The sequence below is a fragment of the Callorhinus ursinus genome, unplaced genomic scaffold (genome assembly GCF_003265705.2).
Source record: "Callorhinus ursinus isolate GAN/ISIS: 27379988/994484 unplaced genomic scaffold, GSC_fseal_2.0 scaffold9, whole genome shotgun sequence".
Classification (NCBI taxonomy): Eukaryota; Metazoa; Chordata; class Mammalia; order Carnivora; family Otariidae; genus Callorhinus; species Callorhinus ursinus.
In genome coordinates, this window is record NW_027397071.1 from 6,092,011 (window position 1) to 6,109,637 (window position 17,627).

A 17,627-nucleotide genomic window follows, 5' to 3' on the forward strand; every position below is an offset into this window, starting at 1 on the left:
TTTAATTTTTAGTGTAAGTTAATGCAATGGTAGGAATTTTTTTTTTACCCACAAGAGTAAAATAACCATGGTTGTGAAATGGGTTTCATTTATTTTTTTTGGTATGATTAATGCCCAAAACCTGTCAAAACACTTCATTCTGAAAGTAAGTGTAACCCATAGTAAATGAAAAGATTTACTGCTGAAATGCCACAGTCTGATGAATTTTGTGACCTTACAGTAAACTGGACTTACACCACTCTATCCATTAGCACTTCCACTGAACTTCCAAGAAGACAAGTCCTTTTCTCTCCAACAGTGTAGGAAGCAAGTTATTTTTGCAAAGCTATTTTCTTTATAATGAACAGGCATAACGATAAGCTAATTTCAAGGTTTACATACAGACAGAAGGAAGCTATAACAAGTCATCATTATAAGTCTTCCTGATTGTAGGATTTTGAATGTTTGTGACTTGGAGTAACAACATCTATTTGAGGACTCAGACTGTGATGGGAATTCGCTCTATAAAGGGAAAGCAACATTAAATAAACCTAACAGTAAAAGAAATGCAGGCCATGAACAGTTTTTTGTTTTTGTTTTTTTTAATATCTATATAAAAAATAACGAGCGATTTACAGATCTCTCTAATCAGAACCTCAAGTGTGTATATATAAAGGTACTGTACAATATATAAACATTTACAACCAGTACATCCATATTTTGCTTAGCATTCCAAGGCCACATTGCTAAGTCAGTATATAATCAGTACAGTGACAGGTTACTTAGAAAGAAAAGAGCCACATCAGACCGACAACATATGACATCGAAGTTATGTCACAGTTAACAATAAAAATAGGATTTTTTTATCACTAATTGTGGACTATAGGGAAAATAAATCATTTCTGTGGTGCTAAATTCTCAGCATGGATCAAGCCTCCTAATTTTTCTCTATTCAAGTAGTTACAATAGGTGGGTAAATATAGTTCCGGATGGAAGGGGAGTTCAGAAATCTCACTCTGGGAAGCATGTCTCAGCTACAAGGGTGGCTTCGGTTGGTACGTTAAAGACTTTCACAGTTGGACTCTGAGAGGACAGGGCCTGGATGTACCATGTTTCACAAGAACAAGATGAACCCAGGGGACAGAACAGGTGTGTTCAAATACTCCATAAAATGGTTTTGTTCTGAGATTGTTCCTTTATTCATAGCTGCTACAGGGGCCTGAAAATCCTGGATCTCTTTTATGGAGCTAAAAATGGTCTCTACCTCCCAGCAAACATCTTTACTGAGATTTTTTTCAAAGGACTCTGAAAATGTGTACAAGCTAAGCAGATGTCTAGTCTCCCTTTCTTGTTTTTTAAATAAGTTAACATAGCTAGAAATTAAAACGAAATCAGATCTAGCAAGGGCTGTCTACCGCCACGTTGGTCCTCTTGCTGAGCAGGTCTGAACGCAGGTCCTGCCTTGAAACACCTGAGCTCGGACAGCTACTGCCGGAGGCGTGGTCCTCTATCTGGGAAAGTGCCTTGCGATCGAGGCCCTCACGATCTGTACGACGTTTTGACTCTTCCCGTACGCACTATGTAGTAAGGACTAACGGATGAGTAGTAAGAGGTCCAACCCAAATATCCAGAAATAGAAACCTGGTAGTTTTTCTCTGAACAGCAGTAAGCAATATTTCCACATGCTGCTTTCTGGTTTCCTAACAAAATAAACTGAAGGAAAAGGCCGACCTGAGATGCTAAGACCACACATCAGGGTTGGAGAATAACAGCAGGAGGGGGAACTCTTCATTGCCTAAAGCACTAGCTCATTTTAAACATCGAATTGTAAGTAATATCTGTAAGTTACCTGAAATACCTGATCCAGCCGAATTCAAAACCCTAAGAGAGTGTCGTTATCTGACTCCATTTTGTTTTTCTTTTCAGTAGTGATGTTTTGGAGTTTCATTTTTAAACTGGGCCTGCGCCATCACCTGTAGCTGTTAGAAGAGGCGACTGCCATCTTTTAATGATGAGCTAACAACCCCTTCTTCTGCAAGGACTCAAATGTGTCTCTCTGTAAACATGCAGCATGCTATTGAGAATATCGACTTCCAAGCCAAACCGAGTTTTCTCATTCCTGTGGGAACAGCTGAGTGAGATGGATAAAACAGACATGACGCAGTAGATAATCTGGCGCAGGTATCAAGGGAGCTGTGACCAGGCCGTGCACGTCCGCTCGCGTCACTTGGGACCCTCGCGGAGGCGGGAGGGCGGCTGCCCGGGGGACGGTTGGTTGGCAGCGGTCCCGAAGGCGCTTCATGCAGCCTGGCTAACCGGATGCTCAAGTCAAAATGTGTCGTGTTCCAGAATTTCAGGAAAAATGACTTTGTAGGGTTTTGTTTTGGATAAATGCCACTTTTTAGTAAGAAAAGATTACAACTTGTTTTTCTTTGTTTTATACCGGAGGTCACAGCCGTTTCTCGGCCACACCAGTAGTGCCTGCTGCTTTGTTTGCACTTGGCACCTTCCAGGGCCCTGGAGTTATGGGTGTTTTCTTAACGGGAGAAGCGCTCTCAGGTTGGAACCCTCCGCTCTCTCTGGTTCTATCGGCTGCCTCTTGTTCTTTTCCTCGGGGAGCTTGGGTTTTGTTTAAAACCATCCTTTCTTCAGGGTCCTGCTTCAGCTTCTTGTCTGATATTCTGGCATTTTCTCCTGGCTTCTTTTTGCTGGAGCTTGTCTCTTCTAAGGCCGCCTTCTTTCCTTTCTCCCTGTCAGATAATACTCTACTAGCAGCGGTACTAGTCTTTTTGGATGGAAGGGACTTTTCATCTATCCTCTTGCTTTTTTTCTCTGGAGACCGTGTTCTGTTTTTTCCAGACTGGCTCTGCTTTGCGTCCCTCTGGACAACACCCGATTCTTCTCTGCCCTCGGAGGTCTGCTCGGCCCCGTCCCTCGCGCGGCCCCCGCCCCCCTGACTCTCCGACTCTGATGGTCGGCCTTTGCTTCCCTCCGTCTTCTGCTGGTTCTTTGGGCTTGAAGACCGTCCTCTGCTTCTTCTGCAGCCATCTTGTCCGGAACCTGGCCTGGTGCCCATCTGCCCCCCTTTACTGTCCCCTTTCCTGGGACTGAGTGATCGATCTCTGGGTCTTCTTTTGGGGTCAGTAGGTAGAGGACTGGGAAGCCTGTGTGAACGTCCTTCTGCATGTCGGCCGGCGGACTTTCTGGGACTGGCAGATCTGCCTCTTTGTGTAACACCGTTTTCTACTCTGAAAAGATTTTTCTTGTCACTCTGCCCATGACTGCTGGGTGGATCCCTTTTATTCACATTTTTCTGGAGAAAAGAGTGCTGCTTTTTATCAGGCGGATTTTCATTTAAAGTGCTTTTCTTTTCAGGCACACCATCCTTTAATTCCTCGGTCTTTTCACATGTCTGACCTCTCATTAAAGAGCCTTCAATTACTGGCACGGGAGACTCCTCAAATATGGAAGCAGGATGGGAAGATGGGGGGAAGGGGGGCTGCTCGTCATAAATCACATTTGAAGACGAAGGATTATTAACATCCCAATCACCTACAAAAAGGGATTTGAGTGGAACATCATTACATTTTAGAATTACAAATAGGAACAGTAAGTTCTGAACTCTGACAGCCATTTGGATTGGACTAACTGCTTAAACAAACAGCCTGAGTACAGATGCTGAGCTCTCTCGATAAAGGCAGGTGTGGTTGTACGCGAGGTGGTTGTACTTGTAGGGTGGTTAAATATACACAATATAACAGTCATTCTTCCAATAACTTATGTATAATTAGTGATATGAAGAATTTATACATCATATATGATAAGCAGTAAAGCCCAATGAAAAAGTCAGAAGAAATAAATAATACAACGGGACCAAATTACTTGGTCCAGGAAGCTCACTAATTTGGCCGTTATCAAAGGATACAGCCTACAGCTATGCAAAATCAGTAATAAAGGAGACCCAACTGTGGTAGCCAGAACGAGGTTCGTGGGCACTTGTAAATAATTTTCTTGCATTAAGCTGTCAACTTTAATGTCAAAAGGGAACTGAAAAGAGCAGAAGATAGAAAGGGATGTATTTAATAGCATCATTTTTAATTAAACAGAAAAAAAAAGAAGGAAGTGATTTACAAGACATGCAAATTTACCAAGTCTTTTTAAGGAAAGACCAAGAAAAGCCCTGAAAGCCTTAATGTTGCTCAGGTTTCACGTAGGAGCACAGACCGGAAGGAGCCAAACCTGAAGAAGGAAGAGAAAAAGCCTAGGACTATGTAAAAAAAAAAGAAAAAAAAAAATCAGCGCAGTTAGCAAAGATGTCACTGGGAACGTATGGTTTACAAGCAGATGGTGCAAGATCACACAGAGAATTATAGGCTGGAAGGGGACTGCAGGAGGTCACGTCTATACTTGTCCCTCAAAATCTCTCCAGGTTGGGGGCGGGGACTGGAAGGGACACGTCCTAGTGGCGTGGTGCTCTCTTTCCAGGCTAGTGCACTCGATTAAACAATGAGTTTCAAATCCTGTGATATTTCAAAACCAAACAGTGAAACCCAGGAAGCTGAGGATCAGTACAGGAGTCCAGACATGGTCCCACGTCCAACTCCCTGACCCCAGGTAGGGCCACAGTAACTTGTTTTCGACAAATGACCAGAAAAACCTAAAGGTCTTAGCATCTGAAGAGATTTCAGATATTTTTCATGGCATTTAAATCACCTGCTTCCGATAGCCTTGTTTTTTTACAGGCATGTTTCTCTACAAAAGCAACTACATGTTTTCTATGGAAATTGCTTCACATATTCCATCCCAACAAAAATCATGCCTGAAGTCGCTTATTTTGTAGTAGTATAACACCTATGCTGTGTAACTAGTTTCAGGCGGTTCTGCTGTTTACCTTTGAACTAGCCAGTCAACTGTCTCTCCCCTTCCTTTCCTGCGCTGTCCCCTCCCTGACACATCAGCCACGTTTCAGCTCCAGGTGAACGATGTGACTTACCGTGGTCAGGTATCAAGCCAGTTCCTGGCCTCAAAAGCAGAAGAACTTTATTTCCACCGGCCTGAATGAGCTCAATTGCTCGAGTATGTGTGATGCCTTGTGTAGGCTCCCCATTGATTTCGACAATCTGGTCACCCACCTAGAGAGGGAACATTCACAAGAACAACATGAAACAATGCATCCTTCTTCACTTCTGCTCTGTCCGCTCTAGAGCCACCCAAGCTTGCTAAGTGACTCTCAATGGTCAGATGTGTAACTTGTACACAGTGCCATAGTGCTAAGGCTGATGACGAGTGGACAGAGGAGAGCCACAGGAAGAGACAGTGGCCAGCTTTATTTACTCCGTGGAAATCCTACAGGAGAAAGTTTTATATGACTAGTAAACGGGATCCCGGCACCTTGAAATCATGACTCAGATTCTGAGTTTTCTCACCGAAGGATAAGTGCCACAGGAGGTGAGGTCTCTCTAATCCACCTGATACTACAGGGCTGTCACTGAATGATCCACCTGTGAAGGGTACTTTCCAATTTGAGCTGAATCTTGAATTTATTTTCTGAATTCTGGGCAGGTGGGTCCTCATCTTTGAAGGCTTTCTGGGCCTCCGGGGAGAACTGCCCACTCCTTCGTGTTGCCCACACATCCTGTACATGTATGAGGCATTTGATAACTGGAATATTCAGAGACGAAAACTCTGAAAAACTGCACCTTGAAGAATATATTAATATGAATACTTATTTAAAACCAATAACTGGCTTACACTCATGACTTTAATGTAAAATGATTTCCCTAAGAAACATAAAACTAGGGATCAGAAAAAGATGCCTCAGTATCATTGCTGTTTACTGGAAATGCTGTACAGTTATTTTTAAAAAAAGGGATAATACAGATGAGTCAAGTATAACCTTTGCGAAGGACCTAAAGATAACGATGATAGTGGTTTTAAAACAGGTGACAAACACACGAAGGGTACTGGCTTCAAAAGAGAAAAACTGAACAATGGAAAACTACTGAAATTCCAAGAAGCTCAAATATTTATAAGAGCTTACTAAAATGATCCAGAAATAACACAACACAAGATGGCCCAGTACTTATTTAACAGAGGCTGGGGGGAAGTCTGTATCCACAGATAGCACAAAGCGCAGGGGCCAGGAAGCTGGGCTTTGGCGTCCTAACGTCTGTGGTTCACTCTTGGCTCTTCCTTCTGCTGGCTGGGTGGTCTCTGGTTCCTCCCTGTTAAGTGGGGATAATATCTTGGGGCACCGGGGAGGATTTAATGAGAGAAAACCCGATTACACACCAAACCAAGACAAATGTTACTTTTCAAGTTCTCTATCTCCCCGTCTTGCCAAAAAAGACTTCAAGTGCATCCAGATGAAGGTTTACCTGAGGCTGGAGCCCACTCTACATTGCAAAAAATGTCAAGTCAACTATGAGAAAGAAATGAGATTGTTTTGCTTCATATTTATGGAAAAAAATAAAAGAGGAGTCTCTTGAAGAAATGGAGGCTATCAAGTAAGCTAGATAGATTGAACATAGAAAAAGGATTGTTAAACAAAATAATAAACACAGGATGGAAAAAAATCATACACATATAATTAATAAAAAGCTTATATCTAGAATATATGTGAGACAAAAGTCAATACCCAGATTTCCCTAATAAGTGACTGAAGAAAAATTATTTGCATGAGGAAACATACATACTAAGTTAGTACTGGGTATAAAATCCTGCTGATAATTACAGAAATGAAAATTAAGGCAGACAGTACTGGGAACATGCTTTGGGTGTGTCTTGTGAAACATGACTGAGGTCACTGATTGCAGTCACATTTTCTGGCTTAAATTTACTGTCCTAAGCAGACTATTTCTTATACTTTTAGTACAACAAATGAATCGCAATAAAGCTTGTAATTGAACAGATTTGCCACCAGGTGTCATTTTCGTTTAACTTTAAAACCACATTGTGGAGAAGGACACTAGAACCCCATGGCTTGAAGGTCTCTGGCAGACAGGCCCTCAGAGGGGGAAAACTTCTCTACTGGATTGTACGGAGCTGGAGACCTAAAAAATGGCACCTTTGAGACAGAAATGTGAACATTCTTTGAGAAAATTCTGTTACTTTTAAAAATTTTACATGTGGAATGTATCTTTTGGATAATGTGGAATACGTATCGAGGAATACATCTTTTGATAAATAGAACCAATAATGATTCGAGTTCAGGTTTGTATGACTGAAAAATAAAATCATGGGGGACAGAGGAGAGGAGAGAGAGAAATCAGAGGGAGGGAAAGGGGAGAATAGGAGAACCAAAGGAAGAAAAGACATGGGAAGAGGGGCTAGAGAAAAATTATGTTCCTTAAAAAAGTTACTATATTAACAACAGCCACTAAAAATGTACATTTTGTATTAAAATTACAAAATAATATTTCTAGCACACTGCTTACATGACCTTAGAAGGCCCTGAGAACCTATACGCTTCCCCCAAACAGTCCCATCTAGAAAGACACCAGCCAGGGCCTGACGTGGGAAGCACGAGGCCTGGGCTCACAGGACCAAAGCCTGGGGTCCCACCGCGGCCGCCACAGGCCGAGTGACCCCAGCAAGGGATTAGTCTCCTGGAGCCTCAGTTTTACATCAGTAAGTGGGGATAATGCCACCTCCCTTAGAGGGTTTTTGTGAGACTAAAACTAAGTGGAAACACGTGCTGCCTGGAAGACGCCAGACTCCACATTTTCTAAATCTGATTCTGTCCTACAGTAAAGATCTAACTAAATCCGACACTATCTCCTAATACGAGTTTTTCCCACTCAGCTGATCTCGTTCCCTTCGCCCCAAACACCCTTTTTCACTCCTCGCCAGATCTTAACCAGATGTATGGACGGCTTGAGACTCACTAAATGTAGAGATCCCCTTGACTCTCAACGCCTTTCCATCTGTGTGACAGGCTAACCTTCCCTTGTCTTACTGAACTGCACTCTTACACTGTCTGCCCAGCTGCTTCATCTAGCCCAGTCCTGTCTACGCAGCAGTAAGTTCCAGGAGCTAAAACAATCCTCATTATAAGTATTTTTCATCCATTCTACTCTTTCAACAAACATCTACAGAGCATCTACCATAACCATTCAAGGCCCGGTACCAGGACCGAAGATACTGACATGATAGGTACAGATAACCTACCAGACGAAGCGAGGGGGTGGGGGGGTGAGGCCAGGAGGGGGGGGGGGCCATGAGGCGGGGAGGGAGCTGAGGCAGCTCCGCGGTGCAAGTTTGCTGGAGATAAACTCTCCTCATTTGGGCAGTGGCCCCCAGACTCAGCTGTCATCAGTAACAAAGCTCCCATGATCCTTAGCAAGTCAAGATTTTGACAGTTTGGTAGCCAGAAAAAGAAAGCTTCTCTGAAAAGCTGATTTCTTAGAGTTTAGAACAAACCTGTGCATAATCGTAATAGCTTATTTCCTTTTGTTTTCAAATATCAGAGCTTTTGAAATGAGTTGGTTTAATCATGGAAGTCCAAAGCTCCCATTCATTTGTAAAGAATGGTATGTCTTAGAAACAGACTTTGCCTGCTTCAAGGCCTGTTTGCCTTTTATTTGTTTAGTGAGATTAGTGCATCTGAGGGTTATACTTGGAATCAACGTTTTAAAATTATATCCTAGTTTTTGGCCCCCCCCCTTTTTTTTATGACACTCAATACAATGGGAGATTTTTTTTTTTTAAGTAGGCTCCATGCCAAATGCAGGGCTCAGACTCACGACCCTGAGATCAAGACCTGAGCTGAGATCAGGAGTCAGATGCTCAACCAACTAAGTCGCCCAGGCACCCCTACAATGGGAGATTTTTAAAAAACCAACAGATCTGGGGCGCCTGGGTGGCTCAGTCGTTAAGCGTCTGCCTTCGGCTCAGGTCATGGTCCTGGGATCGAGCCCCACATCCGGCTCTCTGCTTAGCGGGAAGCCTGCTTCTCCCTCTCCCATTCCCCCTGCTTGTGTTCCCTCTCTCGCTGTGTCTCTGTCAAATAAATAAATAAAATCTTTAAAAAAACAACAAACCAACAGATTTAAAGTATACCCAAACAAATTTTTAAAAAAGAGGGGGAAGAAAAAGGACCAATCTTTCTCTGCTGAAATCCTACCCACTTTCCACTGCCATCCATTCTGTGAGATCTCCACTCATCCTCACCTCTTTGAACTTGTGCACAAGTCTGGTCATTTTTAGGAAGGGTGGTGTCTTGTTTTAGGGACCCCCCCCCACTTCTCCCAGCTCATTCAGTACTCATTCATAAAAGCTTTGGGTAAAGTAAACACTCAACACATGTTTACCAAGTGAGTAATGGGAGTGGGGCAGTGATGTGGAAAATTCAAAACTGCAATCACCTGGAAGCCTTTTCCAAATATTATTAGAATATACCATCTGATTTTTAAACAAAAATTATCTTCCCTGCTGCCTACGGGTGGGAGAGGGAGGAAATCCAAAGTTCTCTTGAGCAGTAGGGGGAAGGCTGTCTAGAATTTAAAATTTCGAATGTATCACCTAACAGTACCAGTGAATTGTTTTTTTTAAAAATCGAGGCCAACACATGTCCCCTACATAACATTCCTCTTGAAGTAACATTCAGAGGCAGGGCGAAAATACCTTATGTGCAGATGCATAGACAGTCTGGTCTGCAGTGCCCCGGTACAAAGCTACGGGGTTTCAGAGTTGAGAACACCTAGGACGGACCATTACCCAAGTGAATTCTAGTCTTTCAAATAATAGTAAAGGTTGGGGGAGTCATGCTTTTTGATCTCTGGCTATCTCTGTGGGTAGCTAAGAGGAAAAAATAATCCTGGGCCTATTATTTCTGGGAAGAAGTTGAAGATTCTGTTTTATCCTGGCTTTTCCAAGACTTTTAATAAGATGAAAGTATATTTTATTTACGAACCCATTTGCCCTCAAACGTTGACGGTGTAAGTAAAAACTAAGTTTCCTTATTGCCCAAAGTCAAGACGGTAAAAACAGCATCAGTGCGGTATCGCCTAGGACACCAGAGCAAGGCCATGAAATCACCAGGCATCGAAAAGTGGAACAAAGAGCAGCTGCTTTCAGGTCTAATGACAGAAAACTTTGCTACTTAGCTTTGGGAGGTTTCTGCACTCCCTTTGATCATCTATTTTCAGTCATTTCCAGTCTGGAGCCAGAAGCAAAGGTCGCGGAAGGAAGCCAACTCACGTGAATCCTGCCGTCTTTGATGGCGGGGCCCTCCTCAGCAAGACGCAGGATGAACAGCCCCATGTTGTACTCCTTCCCCCCGCGGAGGCTGAACCCAAAGCCCCGGGGGCCTCTCTCCAGCTCCACTGGGTAACAACCAAGGCTCTGGGAGAGAAAGAAGTATAAGAAAAACAAGTTCTCGTGGGCTGCTTTATTGACAGCTTGAAGAAAGACTACTTTTAGAGCTGGGACATTATGACTTATACACTCAATATGCATTTCTATATCATAAGAAAGGAATGAAAGTTTTGGCTGAACAGCTACTTTATAAATGCAGTCTAAATTAAGCTGAAGATCACATGTTTTCTCTACTAGTTGGTCAATGTGCAACAGGACGATCAGAGAATAGACTTTGGGGAAATGCTTCCTTTAAGGAGATTTTGACGAATTTTCCATGGGGAAAAAAAAAAATCGAAACCCTCCTTTGGTGAACTCAAACACTGCTATTGCTAAGTACTGGACCCAGGGTGTACATTTCTCCAATTACAGGGTAAACTTTTTCACTCTTTTACGTTCTCTCATGGAGGCTAATGGGATGGCAAACACACAGCAAGTCCTCAAGAATTATTAATCTTGGGAACAAATGTGTCCGAACTGATCTGTAATAAAAATTCACCAGCGTCAGCGATGTAGCAACTGAAAATAACAGTCCATATCTGGGTTGGGGGGTGTGGTATCCGTTTACCTGATTGTGCCGGGTGCCTACAATCGAAATCATTGCCGTGTCAGGCTGGGCAAGGTGCTTGTGGTCAGACCATGAATGTCTGTAAGAAGTGGGGACATCTTTCCCGATTTCACCTTCTAGAGCACTTCTACGAGAGAGAAATCCAGTCACTCTCTGAACTGAGGAAATGAAACCAGTTTGAAAGTAAAGGCGAATTAATTTCTTTTCAAAGCTGAAGCTGGCCATTCTCTGGACAAACCGCCGTGAAGACAGGCCATGCCTAGACCCGGAGATGCTGGGCAAATCTGGTTGTTAACTCCAGCAGCTAGTCTCTCAACACCCCACACTGGTTTGGTTTGGTCTTTGTTTTAAGGGCGTCTCGGGGCAGTTCATAGCAAGGAAAACTGCAGTCAGGTCACTGACCCCGGGGGCCGATGAGCGGACGTTGTCCGTGAGAAACGGCTCTCCGGCAGTGCCAGTGCCCCAACGCTGAGTTTCTGGAAATCTCGTTTTTGTTGCATGGCTAGTATTCTCAACGAGAGAAGAAAGAAGTACGTGCAAACACTGCTCTGGTCTGCTCAGGCAGTCTGAGGAGAGAGCAGGCACGTGGGCCTGGGCCCCCACCAAAATGAGGAGGGCCTAGAGGAGCACAGCCAGGCGCTATTGTCCCTTCTTGTTTTCTAACCCCCATTCGTCAGGCACGGCTGGTAATTACGTTGCGCCCTGGGGATGCGGCTGGAGGAGGGATGAGGTACTGAGGGGGTGCAGGGTGTAGGAGCGCATCTGAAGGGGTACCTGTGTGGGGGTGCGGGTGGGGCTGGGTGCTGAAGGGTGGGGCGATGAGACAAAAAAACCCAAAGCTGGGGAGAGCAGCCTCACCTGTCCCCAGCTGTGTGGTTGGCCTGGGACTGCCCCATGGCTCTGTGCTGCAGGGCAGGGCTCTGCCTGGCAGAGTTTGTTCCTGAAGGCGGACCATGATGCTCTGTTCGAGTGAGAAAACAATAAAAATAAGACTTTGCACATAAACACGTAAAGGCCGAGTGGTCTGCGAAGGTGAGACAAGACCACGTGGTTACAGCCTTCCTGACTGTAGTGACTGCAGCACGAGCAGCACGGCCGTCAGCAGGCATGTCTGGAATCGGAACAGTAACGTTTTCTTCCCCCTGTGGCTTTGAGGAATGCTTATGTTTGAGGAGAACAGGAATCCTGCACTTTGGGTCATCCATACAACATGAAAATCAGAAAAGTACACACTGGACAATATTACCTAGAGGACAGAGCTCCAGGAACTATCCTTTAGCCTACACTATGGGCTTCCGGAGCACACCCCTGAAACTGGTAAACAGCTCTAGATGACAAAGACGGCTCTCAGGAGTGCTGGGACACAGACGCCAGTCTGCAAACCACACACAGGTCTGTGAACCCACGTCTTTTAATGTTGGAGCGATTATTTTGCCTGACACGGACACCTAAGACAAACTTCCAGAACCATCCCGAGTGCTGACAAATGTCTGCGAAGACTTCGCTGCTTCTGTTTTCTGAGGGGACAAATGCAGGGGGAGAAAGGTACCATTTCTTTCTGTATCATCGCCAGCAGCCCCAGACCTCCCTGAAGGCAGGTTTCATAACTGGCTGCATCGAGATGCCAAGTCACGGGAAGCAACAGTTAGGAGAGACTCTTAAGGCTGTCACACTCATATTTGTAAAGCTGGAACTTTCGAATGTTGTATCCTGTCCATAATATTAAACACAGGATATTCAAAACATCAGAGAGGGAGCCTAGCTTAGTGAATTAAGACCATGAACTCTGCACCAAGACTGGCAGGGGTTAAGCCTGACTCATCATTTACTAGCTGTGTGTTCTTGAGGAAATTACTTACCTTCTCTGTGCTTCTAATCATCTCATCCATAAAAAGCGAATTATAGCCACCTCATGGGGTTATCGTATTAAACAAGAGTCAAACAGCGCCTGGCATATTATACTCCCTATATAAATGTTTCTATTATCATTATCATAATCATCAAAATGATAAAGTCTTATTTGGGACTATATTTCTCTTAAAGTATATATTCTGAAATACTGACCTTACTTAGCAAAAATGTCCAATGCTTTCAAGTCAAGTGCTCTAGGAAGAGTGGAGTATGAACTTCTTTGGGGGGGAGGGGACCTGGAAATTTGCTGCTCTTTTAAATTACTATCATGAATTTTATTTTCCTATTTAGCTTGACAAGCTACTTAGGTTGCTCCTCCTTGCTGATCTCCTTACCAAACCCATGTGCACTCCCCGCTTCCTGGAATCCAGTCCTAGCATATCAACTGAAACAAGCCTCTGCCTTGCTTCAAAACTTATGGTAACTTTTTATTGCTCATAAGCTACTACCCAGACTGATCACCTGGGCACTCGTGTCTTCCCACTTCATCTCCTGTTCAGAATATCACCTCTGTGAGATCTCACCTGGCCCTGTAAAGCACACTGTCTTCACAGCATTTACCGCCCGATGTGAAGCCAGGCGAACACCTGTTTCTCCTGCTCGACCGTGAACTCCTTGATTGCAGGAATCACACCTCATTTACGTTTATATTCCTGTCCCCACCAGAAATTCCCAGAAGTCCTTCCACTTTTGCTCACTGGGTACATCAATTCCAAGTTCCCTGCCTCTAATCTTAAGTGCCCGTTACATAGCTGAATTCTGGTCTGTCATTGCAAATTCACGGCTACTATTAAGGGAATGGAAACTGATGGGAGAAGTTACTTCTATCAACAAGATGCCCGGGGGATACTTGTGCCTTTGTAGGACTCCAACTTAGGTAATTTTTTGGCTCCACTAGCTTGGCTAGCGCAGTGGGTGTTTAACTTCAGGACAGGAAAAAGAAGCTGACCAATTTCATCCTCTCCTCTACCTTTCCCCGAGGATGAGATGCCACTTATGCAGCATCTGGGACCACAGATTGGTTGTAGTCCATGTTCTTTCCTTGTCCTCGTCAAGGTTAAATAAAACTTTCTATCATTGATATTTTTTTTTCAGTTTTAGTCCTCTGACCCATGCTACATGGCTTCTCCAATTTATTTCTGTGTTAAGAACCATTCTATTTCTCAAAGTTAAATATCCCAAGATGCCAAACAGGCCTATGCTCTCTCAGTTTTATCTGAAATTTCTTCACATAGTAAAGCAATGGGTTAAGTATATCTCTCCTTCAATGAGAATTAAACTTTTGCTGGAGTTTCTGTGTGTAATTATTTAAGAGAAAGTATATTATCAGAGGAAAAACACAAATCCCATAAACTATAGTGACAAACATCATAATGTATTGTGAATCATCCTTTGCAAGAATAAATGAGAACCCTATGAGAGTACTTTCTAAAACTCTACTAAAGGACACAAAAGATGATCTGAATAATTAGAGAGACATCCCATGCTCTCAGGTGTTACGACTTAGTATTTGAAGGTATACATTTTCCCAAAGTTAATATATATTCAATATATCTGAATAAAAATTGCAGTTGGATTTTTTTGGAAGAACTTAATAATTTGCTCTAAAATTTTATACAGAAAAGTTTTATGAATTTCTAGTCAATTTGGAGGGTGTGTGTGGGGGGTGGTTGGGTAAAAACTTTCCTGAACAGATATTAGGATATACCACAAAGTTAAAGGTTTTTTTTTTTTTTAAAGTGTGTGTGGATAGATATACATGCACATACACACTTTAAAAATATATTATGTGAAGAAATATATATGTAAATTAACCCAAGAAAAGATGAATCAATAGAACAGAGCAGCTAGGAGACCCGAGCGGTGGCTCCATGGATCAATGAGATAAAGAAGTGATCTAATAGGTTGTGAGAGAAAAACCTGCTCAGTATGAGAATAAAAAAAATAAAGCTATTCTTCCTAAAACTATATATAAAAGGGAGGCTCCAGATGCATTAAAGAACTAAATGCAAAATTATAAATCGAATAGATGATGATATAAGAGAAAATCTCTGTGACATGGGGTGGGGAAGGTTAACTTCTCTGAAATGAAACTTCAAAAGCGTAAGTCATAGGTAAAAATGGGCTAATGGGATCACGTCTAAATTAAGAATCTCTGTACAGTGGAGGGCACCATGGTCAAAGTTAACATACAGATGACAGGAAAAGCTCTTTGTACTTTCTCAAACTAAACTGGACTATTGCCTACAAAATTCCCAAGGAATCTCTAAATATCAACAAGAAAAAAGACTGAAATCCAACAAGAAAATGAGTCAAGGATGTGAAGAAGCAATCCACAAGAAAAAAACCCCAGAAAACAAGCATCTGATGAGATGCTCAAATTCATGGGTAATAAGAGAAATGCAAGTTTAACACCAATGAGAGGACACTTCCCACACTTGGGCCAGTCTGCAAGTAGGCTCATGCCCCACCCTGGTGGACACGTGCAGCTATAGAACTGTCTATGTTCTGCTGCTGGGAAGGTAGGTGCAGCAATTATGGGGGACAGTTGGACTGCACCTGGTCAAATTAAGCACATGTATATGCTCTGATCAACCACCTTCACTCCAAGAAATTCTCACACTATTTATAAAGTACGTATATGCAGGTGTTTAGGAAAAACAGAACAGTGGAAGGAAACCCCATAGCAGTACATGCTTTAAAGTCTAGTTCAGGGACACCTGGGTAGCTCAGTCGGTTAAGCATCTGCCAGGAGGGCGTGTGATGATGTGGCTGTCTGGGGGGGGAGTGGGTGGGTAATATGTTGTAAACATACATTATGAAAAAACTGTCAAGTTGTTAAAAGCAATTGATTGTGTTCCTCCAGCAACCTCCACCAAATCTTAAAATTAGTGCTATGACACCAAAAGCATAAGCAACCAAACAAAATGTAGATTAATCGGACATCATCAACATTAAACTTCTGTGCATCAAAGGACAATATCAAGAGAGCAGAAAGACAACCTGCCGAATGGGAGAAAACACTCGCAGGCACAGATCTGTTAAGGATCTAATATCAGAATATACAAAGAAGTCTTACAATTCAACAATAAAAAAAGACAACTCAATTAAAAGTGAGGAAAATATCTGAACAGACATTTCTCTACAGAAGATATACTGATGGCCGAGAGCACATGAAAAGGCTCAACATCACTAGTCGTCGGGGAAACAAAAATCAAAACCACAACGAGCTACCATGTCACACTCACAGGAAAAAGAAGATGTGACAAATAAATGCCCTGTAAGACCCTGGATCGGATCCTGGAATAATAACGTGACGTTAAAGAAACATATGGTTCTGAGAATTCGGAGAAGAAAACCAACATAAAATCTATAGCACAATACTATTTATGTAACTCAAAAATAAATGTCAACACACACACAATTATGTATTTTAAAAATAACCCGAGGCACACACAACACACTGGAATGGTTGCCAGTGGGAGTAGGGAGAGAAATGACAGTGGAAAATAGAGACAAAGGGAACAAGCAGATAAATAAATGGAAAACAAAGCCAAAAATTGGTGGCAACGCTATCAGAGCTGTCCTAACGCGGTCCTCAGGAGCTAGGGTGACCTGTGTCACTCTTAAACATGGGATGGGGGCGCCTGGGTGGCTCAGTCGTTAGGCGTCTGCCTTTGGCTCAGGTCATGGTCCCAGGGTCCTGGGATCGAGCCCCACACCGGGCTCCCTGCTCAGCGGGAAGCCTGCTTCTCCCTCTCCCACTCCCACTGCTTGTGTTCCCTCTCTCGCTGTCTCTCTCTCTGTCAAATAAATGAATAAAATCTTAAAAAAAAAAACCCTAAAAACATGGGATGACCAGGCCCTGGCACGAAAGTAGAAATCAATGTGGAAAAACAGTATGATGAAAAGATTTCTTTACGATCAGCAAGAAGAGCCAGGCACGGTCTATTTCCGTCCCGTTCCAGGACATAGGTCGGCACGGTGGCCGGGCTGCTGACAAGGCTGGGAGCCTCGAGCCACCGACCAGTGGAGTGTTAGAGCAGACGTGACACTTGGTTGTCTGGCTTGGGAACTTGGTTAACCACTTCCCTGGTGCAAAAAACCGTAACTATTCAACAGTATCTGGTAAAAGGGGAAAACAGAATGGAAGGACCAGGTTTTTCTTTTTCCAGCTGTCTTTTATCTACGAACAGTGAATGGCTTCTGGGCAGTAGGGAAGGAGCACCCGAGGGGAAATACCGACTGATCTGAAGGTGTGATTTCTGAAAACAGCTCTAGGGCAATAAATATTCATTTGACTCTTCAGTGCAGTTGATAGATTTCATACCGAATACAATGAGAAACTTGGAAGACTTACAAACTCCACAAATGGGATTTTTATGGACAGAAGAGACACTTTCGACTTTTTTCCCAAGAAAAAGAAGAGATTCTGAATGTTTTCATAGTTTAATAACACTTGAGTATACAATAAAATAAGGTGTAATGCTGAAATGTGATTTTTACGTGTCAAATGTGATTGCATTTTAACAGGCTGTGCCTACATATGAAATACTTTATTTTTTATTTTTATTTTTTTTAAGATTTTATTTATTTGAGAGACAGAGTGAGCGAGAGTGAGAGCACATGAGCAGGGGCAGAGGGAGAGAGAAAAGCAGATTCCCCTGCTGAGCAGGGAGCCCGACATGGGGCTCGATCCAGGGACCCTGGGATCATGACTTGAACCAAAGGCAGATGCTTAACCGACTGAGCTACCCAGGTGTCCCTGAACTAGACTTTAAGGCATGTACTGCTATGGGGTTTCCTTCCACTG

The 17,627-nt window shown here is 43.1% G+C and overlaps 1 protein-coding gene across 6 annotated transcripts in view; it reads right to left on the reverse strand.

The window, feature by feature from the left end:
* Positions 1-568: 568 nt before the first annotated feature.
* The window catches only part of MAGI3 (membrane associated guanylate kinase, WW and PDZ domain containing 3), a 235,716-nt gene continuing 218,657 nt past the window's right edge, over positions 569-17,627 (reverse strand). For 4 of the 6 annotated variants that reach the window (XM_025872450.2, XM_073896110.1, XM_025872448.2 and 1 more), the window contains 5 exons: positions 11,762-11,864; positions 10,904-11,030; positions 10,180-10,323; positions 4,973-5,111; positions 569-3,531 (listed from right to left, as the gene is read on the reverse strand). In XM_025872450.2, the coding sequence (XP_025728235.1) occupies positions 2,429-3,531; positions 4,973-5,111; positions 10,180-10,323; positions 10,904-11,030; positions 11,762-11,864 (1,616 nt within the window). In that variant the 3' untranslated portion in view covers positions 569-2,428. Of the gene's footprint in view, positions 3,532-4,127; positions 4,219-4,972; positions 5,112-10,179; positions 10,324-10,903; positions 11,031-11,761; positions 11,865-17,627 lie in introns of all 6 variants that reach the window. The other 2 variants (XM_073896111.1, XM_025872449.2) reach the window with 2 other exon arrangements.